This window comes from Colletotrichum aenigma (assembly GCF_013390185.1).
Source record: "Colletotrichum aenigma strain Cg56 chromosome Unknown KSG_Cg56_contig04, whole genome shotgun sequence".
Classification (NCBI taxonomy): Eukaryota; Fungi; Ascomycota; class Sordariomycetes; order Glomerellales; family Glomerellaceae; genus Colletotrichum; species Colletotrichum aenigma.
In genome coordinates, this window is record NW_023500910.1 from 1,149,531 (window position 1) to 1,171,539 (window position 22,009).

Consider the following 22,009-nt stretch of genomic DNA (forward strand, 5'->3'; position numbering starts at 1 on the left):
GAACGACTAGCGACTGACTGACCCAAGCCCGGGGCCCCTCTCTTACAATCATCTGCACCCCAGCTTCCCCAGTCCGTACCCCACGCCGAATCTTGGTGAAGGCTGGGGTAAGGGGGGAGGGATACAGCCAAGGAATCAGACACGTCGAGACGAGCGTCGATGAGGCATGTCGAGTTCGGCAAATGGCAACGTCGACATTTGTCAGGTAACATCAATCACAGAAATAGACCCATCTTCCCCGGATTGTCTCTGGATGGGGAGTCCTGATCAACATCCTCATTTCAAAGTCCTACCTTGGAGGACAGAGGACAAAATAGTCATCAAAACGATATCTTAATCCCTCGTCTCATTCAAAATTCCTTTTTCAACAGCTCATAGTTATTCAACATGGGCGAGACAGACAGCAAGATCACCGAAGAGAGAGTCGAGTCCGCCGACTTCGCCCAAAAGCCTCCAATCGACGATGGAAGCTACAAGCCCAACGTCCAGTTGGCTGACGGAGACGTCACATATCTCATTCCGACTCCGAGTTCTGACCCCCGAGGTAAGTCATCTCAACGTAGCAGTCATTTCGAGTTTGGAGTTGAAGACATTGGACTAACTCGAATACCTCTCAGACCCTCTCAACTTGAGCAAGCTGAGAAAATGGGTAAGCCCCTGAAACCTAACCAGAAAGTAGTAAGAAGGTATGTATACTGACCATGTTCCACAACAGATTATTATGATGACCTGCGCTACCTTCGCCGCCGTTGGCTTGGTACAAGTTTCCGGACTCGGTGCACTCCTCGGCGAATTCATCCCACAATACGCAGCGGAAGGACATGGCAGCTATGAAGACATATCACACCTCATGACATACCCATCGCTCTTCATGGGTCTGGGTAACCTCATTGGTATGCCTCTGGCTCTCGCCGTTGGCCGTCGACCTGTCTTCCTTGGCTCCTGCGCCCTGGCTGTTTTGGGATCCATCCTCTGTGGCACAGCCAAGACCTACAACTCCCATCTCGCTGCTCGCATGATCCTCGGTCTAGCGGCTGGACAGAGTGAAGCTCTTTGCCCGTTGATGGTTCAAGAAGTTCACTTCCTGCATGAGCGAGCCAGATGCCTGATGTGGTTCACCCTCTGGCAGTCTACCCTGAGCGGAGTCTACACTCTCCTAACATCTTATATCGCCGCCGGTATTGGCTCTTCCGGGTGGTACTTTCTCGGGGCCGGCATCGCTGCTTTAACCTTCCTCTCTGCCATCTTCATGGTGCCCGAGACCAAGTATGACAGACCCCTCGCTGCTTATCAGGGCCAGGAAGCCTCGGTTTCGCGCTTCGTCACTGCTCATGCCCCGGGTGTCGACGATACCACTGGTGTCTACACCGAGATGCTCACCCGCAAGACTACCACCGAGCCTCGCGAACTCGACTTTGTCAACTTCAAGCCCCGCACATTGGCCTCCGACATCCGCATTCTTAACCAGAAACCCGACTGGAAGGAGGGCTGGCAATGCTGCACCGGCATGGCTATTGTCACCTTCTTCCCTGATATGACGTGGGCCCTACTTCTGAACGGCCTTACAATGTAAGATGCAGCCCGGGCATTTGCCAATCTACCCACAAAGTTTCAGTATACTGTCACTAACGTTTCCTTCTCGACAGCGGCGTCAACATCGCACTTGGCACCACGTATGGAGCTATCTTGCAGGCAGCCCCCTACAGCTGGAGCTCTTCCGTCGTCAGCTTCGCCTTGACCGGCCAGATCGTCGTCGCCTTCCTGGCTCTGCCACTTCTCGGGCGCGGCTCAGATTGGATCATTCAATACTTCGCTCGTCGCAATGGCGGCATTCACAAGCCCGAGTACCGCCTCATTCCTCTCATCATCCCCGTCATTGTGGGCACGCTCGCCTCCATCCTCTATGGCCAGGCGGCGGCGCATCCGGAGAGGTTCCATTGGTTCGCCATCGTCTTCTCCATCAACGCTTACTATTTTGGCTTCGTGGGAGCAAACCAGGTTGGAATCACCTACGCCCTTGACGCCTACCCGACCCGCTCTGGCCCTGTGCTTGTCATCATCTGCGCCATGCGCGGTGTCATTTCCTTCGGCACTAGTTACGGAGTCACGCCGTTTGTCAACTCGATTGGATACGATGGAGCTTTTGGAGTTTATGGTGGGCTGACTGCTGCCCTTGGGGCTGTCGGTATCTTTGTCTTTATTTGGGGTACTCAGATCAGAGCCATGGTTGCGAAGTGGGCTGTTGCAGAGACGAGCGCTACTCCGTCCTACAACCACTAGTATGACCTCATGGCTTTCAGGCTCAGATACCGATTATGACTCGAATTTGCTGAGGCTTGAGAAGTGGTACTATGATGTGGTCAGAGAAGGTCAAAGACAAAGTTGGCCATGGAAGGCCGAATCTCGAATGGAGAGTGAAGACAGACATTGAAATGTTGAGCATTATTGAATTGACGGTTGGATGATTGATAGTATCATCCATGGACGTATCACGATATTTCGCCTGTGCCAAACCTCAATATTTAGCAATAATATTCTCGATCCCTAACTGTGAGCAAATATCGTGAAGATCGTTGCTGTTATTTCGCGGAGCACAACGCATTGGAGCCAATCTGTCTTAGAATTGTTCTGCTGTGCCAGTGTTTGGTGATAATGTTATGGACTTAGACGCCGTATCGACTACCTAAAGATCCCAACAGATGGGTCATGTTGTTTCCCGACGAAGTAGTCGTATTATTCATATTTACGATTTATGCATACGAAATATGACTGCTCAAAGCTATTATGACCAATTCCTTCAGAATATCCAATTATAAGGAATATCTACACATGAGTACTATCATTGAATAAACGGCAGGACAATCTGACTCTGATGTTCCGGACTACAGTGGATAAAATGCTCGCCCTTATTCCTTTCATGCTCAGGCCGCTCGGTCGAGAAGGCCTTGTACTCCGCGATCGAGGGGAATTGACCGCCAATCTGAACCTGTACGGACTCGCCGGCCTCATAGTCCACACCCATAGCCCAGATACCAATCTCCAGCTCTACAATCTCACCAGGTGGGATCTTCTGCTCCTCGTCATGCGGGTGGAAGGGGAACTGGGGATGCATCGAACGCGACGGGTCGATCTTGCGGTGCGATGCCCTCAGCTGGCCAACCGAGCCAAGGTGCAGGTTCGTACTGCTTCGCTCCTTCGGGGCGATGTCATGAATCGACTTGACGGGGGCTGCCCAGAATGGGAAGCACAGATGCATCATTGGGTTGCCGTCCTTATCGAGCTTTCGGATGTTGACGAAGACGTTCATGTCGTCGTGAGAAGGGCAAGACACGTAGAGAACTGCTTTGGGAATGCCAATCACGCGCGAGGGCTTGTCGAAGGTGTATGTGAATTTGGCTAGGGAGTTTCCGTCCTCGGAGTTGTACGACGCTTTTGATGCACTTGTTGGGACTGACTCAGACAAGGCGCCGTTCTCAAGGTAGAAGGTCTTGTAGTCGGTATTCGGAGGAGGGAAGTCTTCGAAGAGGATATCGCTTTCGGGTTCTCGGTCGCCGAACTTGAGGGATGTCCAGCGAACCTTGGGTGTCTTCTCCCAGTCATTTTCGATGTCTTTCAGGTACCTGTCAAAGAATTTCTTTCCAAAAGATCAGTCATCTGCAAAATAGGGGTCCAGGCTCTCGGGTACTTACTGCAAGGTTTTCGTTCGTCTCGGGAACGCTGTAGAGATCAAACCACTCCTGCCATGCGCTCCAGCGAATCCACTTCTTTTCACAGCCCAGCTCCATGAAGCCTCTGATGCTGCCCATAGTGTGGATGGAGCTGAAGTCGGATCCCGAGATATATGCTGGAATATTGATGGCCTTCATATTCGCGCGCTTGTCCTCCCACCAGATGTTGGACAGAGGGCTGCGACGGTACATCTCGGCAAAGTCCTCAACACCTGAAGTTCCCTTGATGATCAAACTTGTGATGAGGTCGAAGTTGCTCATGGAGAAAATGCCGCCCCTGACAAACTGCTCGCGAAACAAATCGCCGCTTGCCTCCCAAGGTGCGATGGCCTTCAGCGACGGAGGATTCAGGGAGGCGACGTGCCATTGAGCGATGGCAAGCGCAGAGTTGCCGGCCATACCGACGCTGCCGTTGCACCAATCCATCTTGGCGATGGCCTCAATGACATCGTATGCGTCCTCGGCATCCTGGAGACCCATGATGGGGACCTGGCCGTCGCTGTTGCCAGCACCTCTGCTGTCGACGCTAATGATGGCGTAGCCCTTGGGGCACCATCTCTGAGGATCCAGGCCCTCGAATTTCTCAAGGCCACTGAGATCGCTCTTCTTGACACAACAAGACCACGGCGTCATGGGCAACATCGTCAAAGCGCTGTACTTCTTGCCGTAGGGAGACCAGCCTACGATGGCCGGGATCTTCTCCGTCGCGTCCGCTGGGCGGTATACGTCGATGTAGAGTCTGCACCCATCTCGGACCTTGATTTCAACGTCGTGGTCGATTCGAATGTCGCTTTCGAGAGGCTTCGCGTTGTATCCGTTCCAGCCCTTGGGAAGGACTTCGGTGCGGCCTGGGGTGAAGCCTTGATAATTGTTGACTCCGATCTCCGGCTTGCCAATGGGCTTGTGCGCGATCTGAATTGGGAGAGGCATGATTGGAGAATGTTTGATTAGCTGGGGTCTTGAATGGGAATGTTCAATCTCCTGAAGCTGAATCTCTAGTCCAGGGTGTTGCCAATGTGGCGCTTTTTATTGAACGCGCCAGAATATCTTCTTCATCCTATCAACGACACCAATTGCTCAGCACGACGCGTAGCTCACTGCTTCGCGGGTCAGGGACCTTGCTGTCCGTTGCGGGGATAGTATCGGAAACATGTCCAGCCAAGCCAGATTTCGTGGGGTTAGACCGCGGGGTGAGATCCGGCCCAGATCCGTTCGGTTTAGAAGCGGCCGTCGGCCCCACTCCCGTGTCGAAAAGGGGTCCTTGGAGCACCCCGAACCGAACCGAACCGAACCGAACCGAGTCCACTTCTCACGCTCGCGGATAGAACACGAGACCGAGGCGAGGTTGGTAGACCGAGCCGGATGGGGCTGGGGGAGGAGTTCGAGACGAGGTCTGACCGGGGTAAGCTGGAGAACGCGGGGATCACGGACAGGGGCACATCTCAGAGCTTCAGATCGCAGGCAATGCACCATGTTATGGCTTTGACTGGAGTTGCATATAATGACAGGCGGGATTCTTAGATATCAGCTTCAATTTCACAACACTGGTCTCTATCATATCAGCAAGCATCAGTCAGAGCTCAGAAGCGCATTTTCTTAATCTCCCATATCAACCAAAATGTCCAAGTCCCTCCTCGAGCCAAAGGCTAACTACGGCGACTGGCGCGACCACTTCTTCGAACATGGCTACGCCATCCTTAAGAACGCTATTGCTCCTGAGCGAGCTGAGTACTACAAGCAGAAGCAGATCGACTGGCTCAAGTCCTTCAACCGCGGGTTCGACCCCGACAATGAGGACACTTGGACATCGGAGCACCTCCCAGTCTCCTTCAAGGGAGGTATGTACGGGTCTTACTGCGCCCCACATGAGCGATTTGCTTGGGAAGCCAGACTGTCAGTGATCTATTCTGGAGAACGGCATGGACTTGGCCAAGACATGGTTGCTTGCCGGATCTGGCTGACATGTTTGCAGGGAGCCTGGCGTCATCAACCCGTTCATTCACGTTTGGGAAACTGAGGAGCTCCTCGTGAGCTTCGACATGTTCAACGTTACTCTCCCACGGCAGAAGGACCTCAAGTGGTCACCGTGGCCTCATTGCGGTACGTTTATAATTTGCCACATGAGGGTCTTCAGTTTCTAACTCATTGAACAGATCAAGATCCTAAGCGAAAGGGTCTTCAATGTGTCCAGGGACTGCTGAACTTCGCTCCGAACGGCGATAAGGACGGTGGTCTAATTCTTATGAGCGGATCAGCTAAGCTATACGACCAGTTCTTCCAGGAGACTCGTGTGATGGCTGCTCATGAAGATGCTCCTCCTCCCGAAGAGAACTACAGGGATCTGTTCATCTTCAAAGAGGAAGACGTCAAGTGGTTTGAGGACCGCGGCTGCAAGCTGATTAAGCCGAACCTCGAGCCCGGTGACCTGGTGTTGTGGGACTCTCGGTATGTATTTCCATTGATTCCTGTGAGAAGTTGGCTAAGAGATGTTTGCCAGCTCCATGCACTACGCCAAGCACCCCGAGGGCACACAGATTCGCCATGCCCAATACGTCTGCTTCACCCCTGCCAAGTTCGCCGACCCTCAGAGTATCAAGGAGAAGGCGGATATCTTCAGAGCGTGGGGAGGAACTACTCACTGGCCTCACACGAACATTCATCCCCAAGGCAAGGCCAAGAGGGATGGTGTGATTGATCCGCAGGAGCGTGAAGAGCCATTAGAGAAACCGGTGATCACGGATAGGTTGCTGCAATTGGCGGCAGTCAAGGCGTATTAGTATCAGATTGAAGATGTGTGAGTAGCAATTGAGCATTCATCAGAAGTCATAAGTCCAAGAATTGCTATACCAGTTCCGAACAATGTGGTCATTTTAATACGTTGTCTTGAAAAACAGACACAAATGTAAGACTTGAATGCTCGTAGGCCATACCAGGCATGTGATCATTGGTAGAGCGGACATAGTCAAATATATCATGAACATGATTCAATAAATGTTGCGCAATGCGTTCTTTTCATCTTCATCGGGGGAAATGCGTTGAACGGAGGGTGTTCTTACATGAAGAACTGAAACTAGCTTGGGGAACCCTGTAAATGTTTGCGATGTCACACTGCTGCAAATGACCAACCAGCTCACGTGTAGCCAACTACTGAGATGAATGCTGCACATCCCTGAATGCATCGAAACATAGACTCTTCAACACGTCGCCAGTTTCCACCGAGCATGCAACGAAACAGATCCACAGCTGCAGCAAGGAATGAAACCGGCTTTGATCAGTGATCAGCCATTAATAATTACGACGCCTCCAGTGGCCACTACCCGAGGCACATTGCCGCGGACCCCCGCCCCCGGATTGCGCAGGGCGGGGTCGCAGCGAACATGGGTCATTTGGGGGGTTTCTCCCCCTTCCCCACAGACAGGTCACATAACCTGGGGAAAATGCAAGATAAACTACTCGGTTCAGCTTGTTGAGTTTTCCTGGCAGATACATACCCCAAGGGACCCTTTCTCCGTGTCTCCAAAACTTTCCGTTATATACCCAGCCTGCCATTGAGACACATCCGAGCCCGACCGAGGAGTCTCCAAAGTCTCTCCCGTTCCGCCTCGGAGTCGAGCACCGACCATGAACAGCCCATCCTCTGCTGCAATGACGGACTCGATGTCAAGCTCAAGCGAACAGCCGCCGATTACATCAAACGATAGCCAGTCACATCCGAAGCGCATACGCCTCTCCCTGGCATGCAATCAATGTCGAAAGCGCAAAGTGCGATGCGACGCCCAGACGCCCAAGTGCCACAACTGCATCTTTCGAGGGGATGATTGCCAGACTACCAATCCTCGCAATCCAAAGGAGAATGCAGTTCGGAGATGGGCATCTAAGAGCAATGCCAATCGGAGTGAAAGCAGCATACCGGAAGGCTCTGAGCCGCCCCGTGATCGTCACCTCCGGACGGTATCTCCAAGGCCACGGCAGTATCTATCACCGTCCTATGAGAACGGCTCTGAGGGCGAAGATGCCGCCTCGCGCCGGCTCTCATGGGTCGCGCAAGCGTACCGAGCCAACGTTCGAGATAATGACAGCGGCCATGCACCCCACGACCACTCGGATCTCAACCCTGACATGGCCCTGAACACGGACGAAAGTCCCCATCGGCTCAAATTCATGGGTGGCAGCAGCGTGCAGTCGCTTACCATGTTCGCCGACTTGTTCTTCCGCAAACGCGGTCTTCGGACACTGTCGCCTTACTTCCGGTTCGGCATGCACCACGTAGAAGAATTCCAAGTTCCCCTGACACTGCAGCTGCCATCGCTTCCACCTCTGTCGGCACTGGATGCGTACCTGGACGTGTACATGAAGCGGATATTTCCTCTCTTTCCCGTCTTTGATGAGCCTACCTTCCGCTCGGACATGGGCCAGTTGGTCTCGCTTCAGGATGCCGATCCCTCTGGCGGGATCCAAAACGCTATCGACCTGTCACAAGTACCGACACTTGTCTGCATCTACTCTATCATCTGCATCAGTGCAGATGAGGAGACAGGTACAGTAACAGAGATCGGGACGCACTTTCTCACCGCTGCATACAGCCTTCTGGCCCATGTCATCTCAACGCCATATCTGGCTTCAGTCCAGGCTCTAGTCCTGCTCACTCTTGCCCTTCGTGGCCGAAGCAAAGAAGGGCAGGGATGGCAGACTCTTGGTCAAGCCATCAGAATAGCCCATTCCATCGGTCTCCACAGGCACGCATCAACAAGGCACATGAAGAGCCCTCCCCCAGCAACGGCCAACTCGGCCCCATCTCCAGGTTATCAAGGCTGCAGAAAGCTTCACAGTCAGCTCTGGTGGACTTGCTACACTCTTGAGAAGCTGATGCAGCTGGAGACAGGTCGTCCAAGTGCCATTCACGACTCAGACTGCGACCAGACATTGCCCGAACCAGTCCCTGTTCCCGCGGCTGGCATAGCGGTCTCCATCGGATCCTCTCCAGAAGCGCAAGCCGACCGCCAGGTGATTGACTACTTCCAGCCGTGGGCCTCATTGACACGCATAATCAGCAGCATCAGTGGTCATATCTACCGTCGGTCCGGCCAAGCACAAACTCCCCGCGTCCTCCTCGGCGACACAGTCCGCCTCGACTCGGCCCTCACAGAGTGGGCTCAGTCATTGCCGCCTGAGATTCGTCCTCCAGGACCTAATAGCGGAAACGTAATACTTTGCGAGACGGGTCACAAACATCTCGCCATCTTTCTTGCGATCCACTACCACCACGCTCTGATATCTCTCCACCGGGCCGCACTCGTCTTCCCGGAAGCCATGTACCGAACCCACATCAACTCACAAGCAGATTCAACCAGCATCTCAGCCGTTGAACTCAGCCGCCTTAGACGCGGCGCAGAGATCTGCATCGGCTCTGCAAGGGCTATTGTGAGACTAGTAGGCGAAATCGCCGACGACTCAACGCCGACGCCGCGAACCAGAGGAGGCATGCTCGGAGAACCACACATCAACCGTTCCGAGTCGGTGATCTTCACGATCACACAACCTCTCATCTCTGCTGTTGCTCTGGCGCTTCATATACTAAAGCAGCCCGGTTCGCGCCTTGCACGGTCAGATCTCGAGCTCTTGGGCATAGCAGCGCAGTACGCAGAAGAGCAGTACACCAAGGTCACGCAGAACCCCCGCTTCATCCAAGCCTGCTCCGTCTTGCAGTCAAACACGTCCGAGATTGTTTTCTCGCAGCACGGCCAAGGTCAAGGCAGCTACTCTCATTACAACCACCGGGGTTCCATCGCATCTGACAACATGGCATGGAGAGGGGAGGACCAGACTCCAACGGAGACCTCCAGCGCCGGGAAGATCGCCGCGGAGATGGACATAATGGATCTGGAACTACCAGATTTGACGGGCATGTTCACTGAAATCAGTAACACTGACATATTCGGAGGCGTCAGGCTTGAGGATCTTTGGGGAATGTTAGGCGCGCTCGCAGACGGGCAGGTAACCGATGGTTCGGAAGGATCTTGGTCGCGGTCCTGAGGCAGGCGTCGGGTAATCGGCGTGGGCGTATTTATGAAACGTATGTATGATTGACGCATCGGGCATAGGTCCTGGTAATAAACATTGCTAGTGTAAGTTTTGTATGCAGTCATTGGCAAAGGCCCCTTGTGCTCAATGGCCTCATCACCGCTGAAAGTAAACCTTGAACCAGAAGAAACAGCTGAAAAGTGGCTGTCTACCCGACAGTATGGTCCGATGCCAATAGCCGCAGAGACATTCCCGACAACATGGAAGAGACACTCGTTAGCGCTTCTTTTATGCTTCTTGGCGCTAACATCATTCGTGGCGGCGGGATGCTGCCAGTCGACTTCCGGCGATCCAACAAAGGCGGCAGCATAAAGCAACATCTTTGGCTGGCCGGCGAATTACCCAAAATAGCAGTCTGAGGTATTCTGGCCGCCACCTCGATCGTAAGACATCAGCCAACTCTACCCGATTACCCATTGCGTACTGCATGGCACTTGTCTCGCTGCGTGTTCAACGCCCTTGGCGCGCAGCGATGGAGTGGCTTTTGGTCCCTTTGTCTTGCTGGACCTTTTCAACTCGGACAGAGCCTCGAGAAACTCTCGAGTGGTCATTTCTGCATCTTTCGTGGACATCGAAACGAAGATGCATTCCCTTGTAGCAGCGGCACTTATTTTCATCCTGGTCCCAGTGTTGATCTGGCACTTCATCGTCTATCCGCTATTTTGGTCTCCTCTGGCGTCCATCCCAGCAGCTCACCCGTTATGTCATATCACATCGCTCTGGATTCATTTGAAACGACTACGGGGACAAGAGTACGAATGCGTGTCAGAAGCCTTTCTCTCCAAGGGCCCTTATGTGCGCCTTGGTCCTCGTGAGGTTGCCGTTAACGACATCGAAGCCGTCCGGAATGGCTGGGGCGTGGGATCGTCCAGCTTCGACAAGCACCACTCTTATACGTATTTCGGAACTCATGGGTTAGTGAGACCTTCTCATTTCTTGCTGGGTCCGACTAACATTCATCACTTCAGCATCACCAACACCTTCACAACGCTCGGGAGCAACGAGCATCGCGGGCGTCGCCATCGTCTCCGGATCGCGCACTCCCGTCAGTTTCTCATGAAATCGCCTGATGTGCAATCTATTCTCGGCTCTCTCGTTCAACAAAAGCTGTACCCTCTTCTGGCAGATCTCGCCTCATCCAAAGAGGGAACTGCTTCCATAATGCCCTTGGCTCAATCCTTCGCCCTCGACTACGTGTCAGCTTTTGCATTCGGACTTTCTCTTGGGCACAACTTTCTCAAAGACCGTCTCGCCTACGATCAGTGGTTTGCTTTGAACAACGACTGCTACCCGGGTGGTTTCCTCGGCTACCTCCTCAAGGAGCACCCGCGACTCGTGGAATTTGCTCGTCGGCTAGGTGTGCCGATCCTATCTAAGACCTATGTCAATGCTCGTCGAGAACTGGAGACATGGGCGCTGAGGAGAGTTGATGCTGCCGAAGACCTGCTACAGTCCCGAATGCAAGGTTCGGAGCCTGCACCGGGTGACCTGCCCGTGTTGTACGATGCCGTCAGGACAGCTATGGCACAGCAGAGCGGTGTCAAAGATGCTGATTTTGTACCATCGGCGACTCAAAGGCTTGAACTGGCCAGCGAGTGTCTGGATCACATCAGTAAGTTGTCTCAGTCTTTCCTATCAACACAGCGCTAACAGACGATAGCCTCGTCGGGAGAAACGTTTGGTACTACCTTCACCTACATGCTATGGGAGCTTTCCCGTCACGCGGACATCCAGGCTGCGCTTCATCTCGAGCTCTCGTCTCTAAAGCAGCCTCTCAGCGAAAACCATTTGCCCGAGTCACGGGATCTCGAGCAGCTTGAGTTGCTCAACGGCATCATCAAGGAAAGTCTGCGTCTGCGGAACACGGCGCCAGGTATGGACCCGCGCGTAAGTCCTGCGCACGGCACAAGCAAGTTTGGCCGCATCGATGAACTGCCAAGCCACACGCGGGTCGGCACTTACGGCAGACATCTGAACCGCAACCCAGATGTCTATCTGGATCCTGAGGTTTGGAACCCATACCGCTGGATGTCCAAGGAACCTAAAGACTTGGCTACGATGAACAGATGGTTCTACGCTTTTGGTTCAGGGCAGCGAGGATGCATTGGGCAACCCATTGCTATGGAGTGTAAGTATCAGCCTCCTACCAGACTATGCTTCAGTCACTGACAGACTCACAGTACTACGCATGGGGCTTGTATCCATTTATACCAGCTTCAACACAAGCGTAGCGGACGAGAGAGAGTACCCAGGGGCCGAATGTATGAGCGCGGCATGCACAGAGACATTATTACTACGTTTTGAGACAGTACCTCCAGCTCTAGAGCCGTGAATGCCCAGAACTTTGGCTCTTGTGGGCGGGAAACCAGGAGGAGGGTTCTTTTCTGTCGCCACCGTATTTAACCAAAATAATTCAAACAAGTAAAATCGAGTAATTCAAACACAGCTGCATACCGTATGAGGTATATCGTAACAGGCTATTGCTAGCAGTGGGCGACTTGTGTCCGTCCATTACTAGGCTTGCGACTGTGTTCGTTATTCAAGCTTCTGTCACAAGCACACTCACGCAATCGGGTGATAAACATGTGAGGTCGCAATTGGGAGGTTGTTTATGTTAAACTTTGCCAACCCACCTGCGAGCATAGCCCATCAACTCCTGGCCCACGTTCGAGCCCGGTTCTACTGTGCAAAAAGACACGCTCAGGCCGCTTTGAAGGTCGCCTGTTTACCGACTCAATCGTATTCGGAAGGAATAAAAGGGGTTTTGCCAGTTTCGTCAACTGAACCAACCGGCGCTCAATTTGTTTGGGCGAGCCTTACTCAATACGAATAGCTACCCCGGCATGGTGGATCCTAAAGGATCCAATGAATGCAACTGTCTGTGGACTTTCTCCTCTTGAGATACGACGTAGCCGAGTTGTGAACAACTGGTAACAAGGTAGGTGTATGGACAGTGCGCGAATGGTGGGCTATTGAGAATGTTCATGACATCCATGACATTATTTTATAAACAGAGCCAGCGAACCATCTCTGATCCAACGCTGCCCTTGTTTGCCTCTCCAGGCTCCTTGGAACGTCGCACTTGTGCACCTTCATTCGCTACGCCTCTACATTCGTTCCCTGCGTGGTGGTTTTCGTCGGCTTGGGCCGATCTCACGCTTATTCAGACCAGCTTCTCTTAATTTTCACCTGCCGTCATTACCAGACAATCAGAATTCATTCGAAAACCAAATCTCAACACATCTGGCTCGGGTTTTATCATGCGCTTCTCCGTCGCCACGTTGGCGGCCTTGGCCCTTGTGGACTATGCCTCTGCCGATTTACACTCTCTTGCTGTAGCAGCAGGAAAAAAGTATTTTGGAACGGCCACGGACAACAACGAACTTTCAGACTCGTCTTACACTGCCATCACCAACGTCGTGGGGAACTTCGGCCAGATCACTCCTGGGAATGGGCAGAAGTGGGACTATACCGAGCCTACGCAAGGCAAGTTCCAGTACACGTATGCCGACGTCGTGCCCAACTTCGCGAAAGCAAATGGCCAGATCCTCCGCTGCCACACGCTGCTGTACCGCTCCCAGATTCCTTCCTGGTTGACTGGCGGATCTTGGAACAAGGCTTCGTTGACGGCCGTCATCAAGACACATATCGAGAACCTGGTTGGCCACTACAAGGGGCAGTGCTACTCTTGGGACGTAGTTAACGAGGCTATCGACGACTCAGGCAACTACCGCGACACGGTGTTTTACACCGTACTTGGCCTCGATTATCTGACGCTCGCTTTTAACACGGCACATGCTAGCGACCCCGCGGCCAAGCTGTACTACAACGACTACAATATCGAGAACCCCAATGCGAAGCAACAGAAGACGATTGAGCTAGTCAAGTACGTTCAGGACGCTGGTGCTCCCATCCATGGCGTTGGTCTGCAGGGGCACTTTATCGTTGGCAGCATGCCAAGCCAAGAGGATCTCGAGTCCGTCGCCAACTCTTTCACGGCTCTGGGGGTGGATGTTGCGTACACCGAGGTGGATGTCAAGTTCACTAGCTTGCCGTATACCAGCGCCGGTCTCCAGTCCCAGGCTGAGGCCTATGTTTCTGTGATCAACGCCTGTCTCAACGTCGAAGGCTGCGTGGGCTGGACTATCTGGGATTGGACAGACAAATACAGCTGGGTGCCAGGCACCTTCCCCGGACAGGGCGGCGCATGCTTGTTTGACAACAACTTCAACCCCAAGCCGGCATATTCTTCTGTTTTCTCTGCTCTCGCTGCTGCTGCCACGAAAGCCTCCTCTACCAAGCCTTCCTCCACGATTGCTACCACTGCCACTCCCACCATCACATCAAAGACTAGCAGCGCCGGCATAACTTCTTCCGTTAATGCCTCGAAGACTTCATCTGTTATTGCAGTTAACAGCACATCTGCTGTTCAAGCCACGTCCCTCGGAAACTCCAGCGCCATCGCGTCCGCCACACCGATCACTTTCTCTTCTGCCCCAATCCCGACCTTGAACGCTACGGCGATCTACCCCAACGGAACGGCCACAGCCACCGGCCCATCTGGGGCTCTGTCTACAATCTCTGGTGGCATTCTTCCGACCATAACTTCCGGTGCCGGTGTTACAATCCCTAGCACTGGTGGCGCTACCAACAGTAATGTCCCTGTCCCGACTCCAATTGAGAGTGCCGGAGGTGCTGTGACCACGGACGACGGCTACATCATCTCCACTGTCTACACCACCAACATCTACACGGTCACCTCGTGTGCACCCACTGTTACGAACTGCCCTGCCAATACCGGTAGTCTCACGACTGAAGTTGCTGCCTTCACGACTACTGTTGTGCCATCGACTACGCCCGCTGCTCTCTCGGCTTCCGTCCCTGTTGCCTCCGCTCCGGTCGGCCCTTGCAAGAGAAAGCATCGTCGCCGTCGCAGCAAGAAGCGCAACGTTGCCAACCTCTAGGGAGCTCGAGACACTTCGCACGTATTTGGACAAAGCATCCTGGAGCTCCTAGGTGTTTCGAGTATGTCATATATTCATAGGAATCTCAAACGCCAAAACTAATACACCAACATTCATCTTCATAAAGACCTTGTTTCTTTTCTTGCATGTACTGAAGCCAGTAATGGCAATGTAAACGCGGTTTGCAGCTGTCGATGAGACTCTCAAGTCCTCGCAGAGCTTCTAGGTGCTTGCGTTGACGTCAACTACAATGTGAATAGCTTCAGTGTATTTCAATCAACACGATCTTTACATGTGTAGCGAATTCCACCATACGTCCATGATACATCTTCGCTGGTCTCACGATCCTGATGATAAAACTTCGTGTATTGAAAACATTCTTGATAAATGAAACTTGATCCCATTACATATGGCTTCTGATAGTGCCAATCTAGCTAATTTGTCTCGCCTAAGCAGTGTAATAAACCATGTTGAATCACCGATGCATCCCGTCTGCCAGTCGTCTACTGAACCTGACTGAGAATGCCGAGCACGTCGGTTGTGAACTTCAAGTGGGTGATCTTGCCATCCTTCCATCGTGCAATCGTGTAGAACCAAGAGTCAAAGCCTTGATTGGTTGCAGCGTTTGGAGTCGGGGAGCCAGAACAGCCAAAGCATTCGCGAGGTTCCCGCTGAGGCGAGCTACTGACGCAGTCCAATCGCCAGATCCGAAAATCACCTGAGGGGACAAGCGGACGTTCGAGAACGACTTCTGCAGCTGGATGACGAGTGCAAAAAACTGGTCGCCGTTGAGTTCGTTGGGGGTGTCCTCGCGCGAGGTGAAGATTGTGACATTTGGAGAAAGCATAAGGCTCTCAAAATTGAGCTGGCTGTCGTTCAAGGTCGTTCAAGGTCGTTCAAGGTCGTCTCGAACTTCTGGTGAGAGTCCTTGTTCGCTTCTGATATGTTGGCAGATGGGTCGACGGCGAGGGATATGGTGCAAGGGCCCAAAGTGAGCGACTGAGTTCCATCTGTGGTGACCGGGGACAGGAAGAAGCCCAACAGGTGTTCCATGGTAACAAGGTCCATCCAGAGATTCTTTATCACAATTCTACATTCTTGCCAGGACGCCGCTGTCATGAATTCGTAGTTGACGTGGCAGCCGGCATCATCAACTTCAGATATTCAAACAGTTGTGCCGTTGCTATTGGTCTCAGCCCTTTCTTCAAGAACCGAGTAGCGAGGCCGTCAATCTTCAAAGCGAACCCCGTCCATGTAGCAGGTGCGTTGTAGTCAATTCGCGAGCTGGTTATTCTGGTGGGATGCCAGTCGAGGTCTGTTCGAGAAACAAGGCATACTTCTCGCTCAGCAATAAGTGCCAGCTGGTTATTTAATCATCATCGCATGCCATGAGGAGTTGCAATACATACACTGCAAATTCACGCTTGGAGAAAGGCCAAATGGGAAATTTCGCACATTACGAGCAGCCCGTATGTTGAGACTAGCTATCGAACTCAATTAGTGTGGGCCAAGCTTCACTTCAACTTTCAGTTTTCCATATGATGTTCTTCAGCTGACATCCTCGGCTACAAGCTCTAGCTTGGGCAGAATTGTGAAAGCTTCCCGCAATCCGTGAACCTTGGCGCCTTAGTATCGCACACAGTTCATCCCATCGTTTGCTGCGCATCAATGTTTTCCACGTTGTTTTTGCCGATGATGAGAAGATTGCCTGGGAAGGTGCCCATTTGTTGGTATTCACCATGACACGCATCCTTTGTGGCCCATCTCTGTCACATGACTTGCCACATCTCCGGCGAGCTCACAAACCAGGTTTTACAAGTGAAGACCTGCGATGGGGCAGTCTGCGCCAGGATCACATCATCACACAAGATGCATGTGCATCGCGGCGCTTTCCGCGGCTTCCACGTGGGCGATTGAAAACTCAGTCAACATGGTATTACGTGGATGAACGGTAGAGACGGATTAATGCATGCAGCAACGCAATGTCGTATGTTGGTGGTGCTCGCTGCTGAAAACTATAGGCGCGCACAGATGCGAAGGGTAGCATGAGAGGCATTTCTCTACACCGACTGAATCATGTTAGGCTCAGTCTCAACAGCCAGACCCCAGATAGTTTGGATGCATGAAACCTCGCCTAAGTAACGTTTCCGGATGAAAATCCACGTATGCTCAATGCCCATACTGCTCAGGTGAAAATTCTGCTTTTATGTCCTTCCCCCCTTGCCGTAAGACTTGCTTCAGATCAACGAAGAATTACAGCCATACAAACAAATCATCTAGTATCAAATCAAGATGGGAAGTTACGAGCAAGCGACACCTTTGAAGAAGCAGCAGGTGTTGGGCTCTTTCAGCTACTATGACAGCTCTGGGATTCCCGCTCTCGACGACCTCACGATCATCGAGGGTACTTCCCCTGATAACAAAACATATAAAGTCCCGGTAACCGACCTAAGATCCCTACCTTCACCGCTTTCAAGCTACACGCACGAGAAGAATGGCTTCCAAATCGTACGCCAGCCTCTTCCGATATCTCCCTCGTCGGCCTCGGTTCACAACCACAAGTATATGACAAACAAATACTATCCCGCTATGACCGAACTATTGAGAAAGACTCTGGGAGCAAGGTGCGTGGTGGTGCGAAAACACTCCATCCGAGACATGCCGAGCTGGTCCGAAATTGGTATGAATCCAGAGATTGGGTTCAGCATCGAGTCTTTGGCCCCATTCAATATCGCGCACGCAGATCATACACCGGCGGGTGCTCGTGCGCACTTCCGCGCCATCAAGGAGTCAAACTGGTTCTCGGAGAACGATACAGCGGACGAAGAGTGTACATCACCAAAAGAGCGTACCGAGTTCTTCCGCCTGCGACGCGAGATCATCGAGGCCGAGGATCGCGCTATTGCGGAGGCTGGACTAGGCCCAGAAGTGCAAGGAGAGACAACCTTGCCGAAGGGTGGCCATTGGGACTGGGATGGCGCCAACTACGAAGGCCCGCGGTATGCTTTCTTCAGCGTATGGCGCCCGTTCGAAACTGTCCACCGTGATCCGTTGGCGGTTATGGATATGAGTTTACCAGTGTCGAAAGACGTCGAGTTCGCTCCACTAACACGAACCTATCGCAAGCGCCCGGGATGCGTCCCATTTTACTATAGTCAAAATGCCATGGTGAGGCCATTGGATGGAGGAAGGAGAGATTCTGGATTCCAAGACGGAGAAAACGGGGAGGCCCGAGAGCATGCCTGGCGTTATCTCAGCGGGCAATCTCCAGAGGAGGTCTATCTGATCAAATTCTACGACAGCGAGGCTTTGGTTCGCAAAGAAAAGGGAGATGACGAGATTGCGCTGTTATGCCCGCATAGCGCTTTCTACATATCAGGGACAGAAAAGGAGCCGGTTCGGCGAAGCTGCGAGCTGAGGGTTTGGTGCATCTGGTGAAGCAAGACACGGGTCAGTGATCAACGGGGCAAAAGGGGCCAGGGTTATGAACTATTAATAGACGAACGAGAATGGATTACAACTTAGACGTATACCCGACGTCCTTCAAATCCAAGACTTCGCCTGCCCTCCAGCTGACATTACTGCCGGCATCGCTTCCTTCCTTCCACTTCCAACGTGGGATGCTCTGCTCTCCCTTTTCAACCAGCGTCTTGATCCAGTCTCCAACCACAGGCAACATCTTGAATCCATGCCCAGAGTCTCCAGTGGCAAGGAACAGCCCCTTCTTTCCAGGGACTGCATCAATGACATAGTCAGAGTCTGCGGTATCGGCACACCAGCAGATGTGCTTGTTGATGAAAGGCCTCTCTGCCAAACTTGGGAGAGTTTCTCGAAGAAGCTGACGAATCTTTTGTTCGTCTGACTCGCTCACGAAGTTGTTGTCGATGGGAGGCACGGAAAGCCCAGTCGTGGGAGAGTAGTTGGTATATCCTCCGCCACTGGGCGAGAACTTCAGAATACCCGTGCCCGGCTCTGGCTCGAAGTAAAATCCAAGGTCGCGCGCGTATGTGACCGGGATGCCTTTCAACTTCTCGGCCTCCTCCGGCTGAAGCTGAATATGAAGTACACTCCAAGCCTTGGCTGTGACTTGTCGGCCGACAGACGGAAGGACATTTCCCAGTGACGCACCAACCGTAATGATGGTCTTGTCTGCGGTGAACTGCTTTCCTGATGCCGTCCGAGCACCAACGCACCGATCGCCGTCGTACTCAAAGGCAACAACTTCATCGCCAGTGTGGACCTCCACTCCTTGATTCTTCACATAGTCGTAAGTCGACTTCAGCGCATTTGCAGCATGTGCATACCCAGCGAAGCGGTTGAAATAGCCCTTCCATCCTTCCATCGGGCCATCCAAGGCGGGGGCAGCTTTGGAGATGTCTTCGCGGCTCTCGATGGCGTCAATCTTGCTGGCCCATGCTGGGTGCGTCTTGATGCTCTCAAGAGACTTTGCCAAGGTCTTTTTGGTCTTTTCGGGTGCCGCTGCCGAGTTCGCCAGCAGATATCCGGTCTGGTGGTAGTGCGGGGAAAATGTCGGGTTGTTTGTCCACTCTTCCATGGCTTGGAGGGCTAGGTCGGTGTAAAACGGGTCTTCATACTCTGCACGAATGATCTTGTTGACATCATTTCCTGCTGAGAGCTCGGATGGTACTGTTGTGCCTTTTTCAAGTATCGTGATGGACTTGTAGCCGGCTCGGGTGAGATGATAGGCCGCCGACAGCCCAAACGTGCCGGCGCCGATGATCAATATTGACGGTTTTTGACTTGACATCTTCAAAAATATTCGGAAATCGAGACTGATCGTAGAATAGGAGAACTGACTAGACTTGACAGTCTTCACTGAGGGAGTGCCTATTTTGAGTCGCGACAACGTCCCCACTCCGAGGGCAACACCTCCGACGTCGGATACCTCCCGATTGCGGCTTACGCCGGAGTCATGCGAAACCCAACCGGGACACTTCCAATTGAAGCGCGGAGAAGTGGAAACAACGACTCAATAGCACTAATGTAACTCTCTGCAATTTAGACCCTGTATTGGAATCGGCCTAGTCGCACCGACGCCGACGCCGATGTCCTCCAATCAGTCTCTATCTCCACTACGGGCAGCATCCGTATCTGCGGGGTAGCGATTAGCCAACTGGGATGATGCCGTCAATTCGACTTGCCATCTCTTATTCCCGTTATCATCTCATCCTATCTATCGAATTACACAGCAAACAATTCTGGGTGACCCCGTCCAGAAGCGTATGAACATTTGGTGATCTTTGCACGTGGTGGAGTTGCGTCTCATTACCAAAAACATTGACACTTGTTCACCAGCAGAGTTACTATGCCAGCTTCAGCACAACAAAGAGCTCGAAAGCGCCGGAATGGGGAACTTCGCGTGAGAAGTGGATGCTGGAAGTGCCGAGGTGGGTTCATGTCACACTGCCGTGTTCAAGAGACTATGCAGCATGAACTAACTGTTATACAAATCCAGAGCGACGCGTCAAATGTCCTGGTATGCAAATCGACAAGGCTTTATGCTGCTGATGAGGCTAATCGGAATCCACAGAACAGCGACCCATCTGCAGCCACTGCCAGAGACTAGGTTTCAGTTGCCATTATGAAATGCGGCTTTCCTGGCAACGGCAACCGAATCATGGGGACCGCCTGAAGAGTTGTATGCGACCTTGTTCCTACAACAGCTTGATTGAAGAGTGGATGTTTCTCAACACAACTTGGCAAAACTTTGAAGAGGTTTCAACGATTCTTACCGAGTCATGGGTCCATAATCCAGATAACCGCTCCAGATCACCTGCCACAACCTGCAGCTTGCTTTCATTTAATGCAAGCTCGTCGGACCTAACGATACCGAGAAGCTTTTCTCCACTAAACTTCTCAACGGGAGAAGCTTCCCTGTGGAACTACTTCAATGATTTCATTGCTCCACGCTGTGTCCTGAAAGATGGCATCAACCCCTATCGGCAGATCATTCTCCGGATAGCTGCGGCATCGCCAGGAGGACCTGTATACCGAAGTATCCTTGCTGTTTCAGCACACCAAATGCAAGTCCTTAGGCATTCGGGGCACCTAAGGAGTATTTGGACCTACCGAGACCATGCGTTATTTTCTCTGAGAAAGACAATATCTGAATACTCTTCATCGACAATCGACGGGACCTTGAGAAAAGCATTGGCCCAGCAAATCATGGCGTCAACATTGATGATGTGTTTCTTCGAAGTACGATCTCCAATGTCACGTTCTCTATAACGCCACACTGTCTCCATGAACAAGTAACTAACTATTCGTCACAGATCCTGCACGACTGCTCTCGGTCATGGGAAATCCATGCGACATTTGCCAGATCCTTCTTGATGTCGGAAATCTGCCATGAACTCAAAGACGACAATTTCTCCTCCAGCCTGTATGCGTTCGCCTCCACATATTTTGTCTACCACGATGCCCTTGCGTTCACAGCTAGCCCAGACGCAGCAACTGTGCCACACACGGCAAGTCAGCTGTCAAATCTCATTGACGGGTACGACTCGTCCATTTTTATGACTTTGACTGGCTGCTCAAAACGCCTCATTGATCTCCTCTCTCAAATCACGAGCCTAGCCAACAGTTCACCAATCCAAACCTCTAGCCGTATTGACCAAGGTCCCCCTGAAGGGGATGTCTCCATTCAAAACGGCAAGCGAGATTCAATCGAGAGGGAACTGCATCAAATGCAAAACCGTTCAACCCAAGGCGCAAAAGCAAAGTCTTTCTCGGATGAACCCCACGAGTCGGAGTGGATTTCTGAGCTGAAGCGTCTCACGGGTCTGATGTACCTGTATGCCCGCATCGACGGATGTAACCCTTCGCACCCGCACATGTTCAGACTCACGACCCAGATTCTAGAGATCATTCCAAAGATCTCCCTTCGCACCAATACTCTTCTTTGGCCTCTATTCACTGTCGCGACGCTTGGTATTCGCTCTGATTCAGACGAAGACCGGCGGATGATTCTGGAGAAACTCCACCTATTGCAGCAAACAAGGCAATTAGGCAATGTTAGAAAGGCCAGGCGTATTATAGAAGATGTTTGGAAAGCACGAGATCTAGAGACGAGTAATGCGGAGCAAGGTTGGTCGATACTTACGGGTCGGTACGACACCATTAGTCTCGCATAAAACATCGAATAACGAGTCTCAATGTATCGCATTAGCCAGCGAAAACGTCTGTTGATCAACTTTCGCTCTGCCAAAACCATGA

The 22,009-nt window shown here is 52.3% G+C and overlaps 9 protein-coding genes across 9 annotated transcripts; 7 read left to right on the top strand and 2 right to left on the bottom strand.

Moving 5' to 3' along the window:
* Nucleotides 1–387: 387 nt before the first annotated feature.
* On the top strand, nt 388–2,280 carry CGCA056_v006206 (putative MFS-type transporter; the record flags this gene model as incomplete). The annotated part of the gene is made up of 4 exons (XM_037321457.1): nt 388–544; nt 618–649; nt 716–1,569; nt 1,647–2,280. The coding sequence occupies 4 exons, from the start codon at nt 388–390 to the stop codon at nt 2,278–2,280; spliced, it is 1,677 nt and encodes a 558-aa protein (XP_037179086.1).
* Nucleotides 2,281–2,839: 559 nt separating this feature from the next.
* cocE-8 (Cocaine esterase) lies at nt 2,840–4,658 on the bottom strand (the record flags this gene model as incomplete). Its single annotated transcript, XM_037321458.1, has 2 exons — nt 2,840–3,634; nt 3,690–4,658. 2 exons carry the CDS (start codon nt 4,656–4,658, stop codon nt 2,840–2,842), a joined length of 1,764 nt encoding a protein of 587 aa, XP_037179085.1.
* A 688-nt stretch (nt 4,659–5,346) lies between these two features.
* CGCA056_v006208 (uncharacterized protein) lies at nt 5,347–6,505 on the top strand (the record flags this gene model as incomplete). Its single annotated transcript, XM_037321459.1, has 4 exons — nt 5,347–5,570; nt 5,701–5,828; nt 5,882–6,173; nt 6,226–6,505. The coding sequence occupies 4 exons, from the start codon at nt 5,347–5,349 to the stop codon at nt 6,503–6,505; spliced, it is 924 nt and encodes a 307-aa protein (XP_037179080.1).
* Nucleotides 6,506–7,349: 844 nt separating this feature from the next.
* On the top strand, nt 7,350–9,761 carry CGCA056_v006209 (putative transcriptional regulatory protein; the record flags this gene model as incomplete). Its single annotated transcript, XM_037321460.1, has 1 exon — nt 7,350–9,761. One exon carries the CDS (start codon nt 7,350–7,352, stop codon nt 9,759–9,761), a length of 2,412 nt encoding a protein of 803 aa, XP_037179079.1.
* A 630-nt stretch (nt 9,762–10,391) lies between these two features.
* CGCA056_v006210 (Tryprostatin B 6-hydroxylase) lies at nt 10,392–12,141 on the top strand (the record flags this gene model as incomplete). Its single annotated transcript, XM_037321461.1, has 5 exons — nt 10,392–10,723; nt 10,778–11,421; nt 11,470–11,937; nt 11,990–12,070; nt 12,119–12,141. 5 exons carry the CDS (start codon nt 10,392–10,394, stop codon nt 12,139–12,141), a joined length of 1,548 nt encoding a protein of 515 aa, XP_037180032.1.
* Nucleotides 12,142–13,069: 928 nt separating this feature from the next.
* xyn1-2 (Endo-1,4-beta-xylanase 1) lies at nt 13,070–14,773 on the top strand (the record flags this gene model as incomplete). Its single annotated transcript, XM_037321462.1, has 1 exon — nt 13,070–14,773. One exon carries the CDS (start codon nt 13,070–13,072, stop codon nt 14,771–14,773), a length of 1,704 nt encoding a protein of 567 aa, XP_037180033.1.
* A 2,292-nt stretch (nt 14,774–17,065) lies between these two features.
* Nucleotides 17,066–18,211, top strand: DES-2 (Gibberellin cluster GA4 desaturase; the record flags this gene model as incomplete). The annotated part of the gene is made up of 1 exon (XM_037321463.1): nt 17,066–18,211. One exon carries the CDS (start codon nt 17,066–17,068, stop codon nt 18,209–18,211), a length of 1,146 nt encoding a protein of 381 aa, XP_037180034.1.
* A 76-nt stretch (nt 18,212–18,287) lies between these two features.
* Nucleotides 18,288–19,541, bottom strand: fap2-5 (L-saccharopine oxidase; the record flags this gene model as incomplete). The annotated part of the gene is made up of 1 exon (XM_037321464.1): nt 18,288–19,541. One exon carries the CDS (start codon nt 19,539–19,541, stop codon nt 18,288–18,290), a length of 1,254 nt encoding a protein of 417 aa, XP_037180035.1.
* Nucleotides 19,542–20,959: 1,418 nt separating this feature from the next.
* Nucleotides 20,960–21,927, top strand: CGCA056_v006214 (uncharacterized protein; the record flags this gene model as incomplete). The annotated part of the gene is made up of 2 exons (XM_037321465.1): nt 20,960–20,992; nt 21,067–21,927. 2 exons carry the CDS (start codon nt 20,960–20,962, stop codon nt 21,925–21,927), a joined length of 894 nt encoding a protein of 297 aa, XP_037180036.1.
* Between the last annotated feature and the right edge of the window lie 82 nt (nt 21,928–22,009).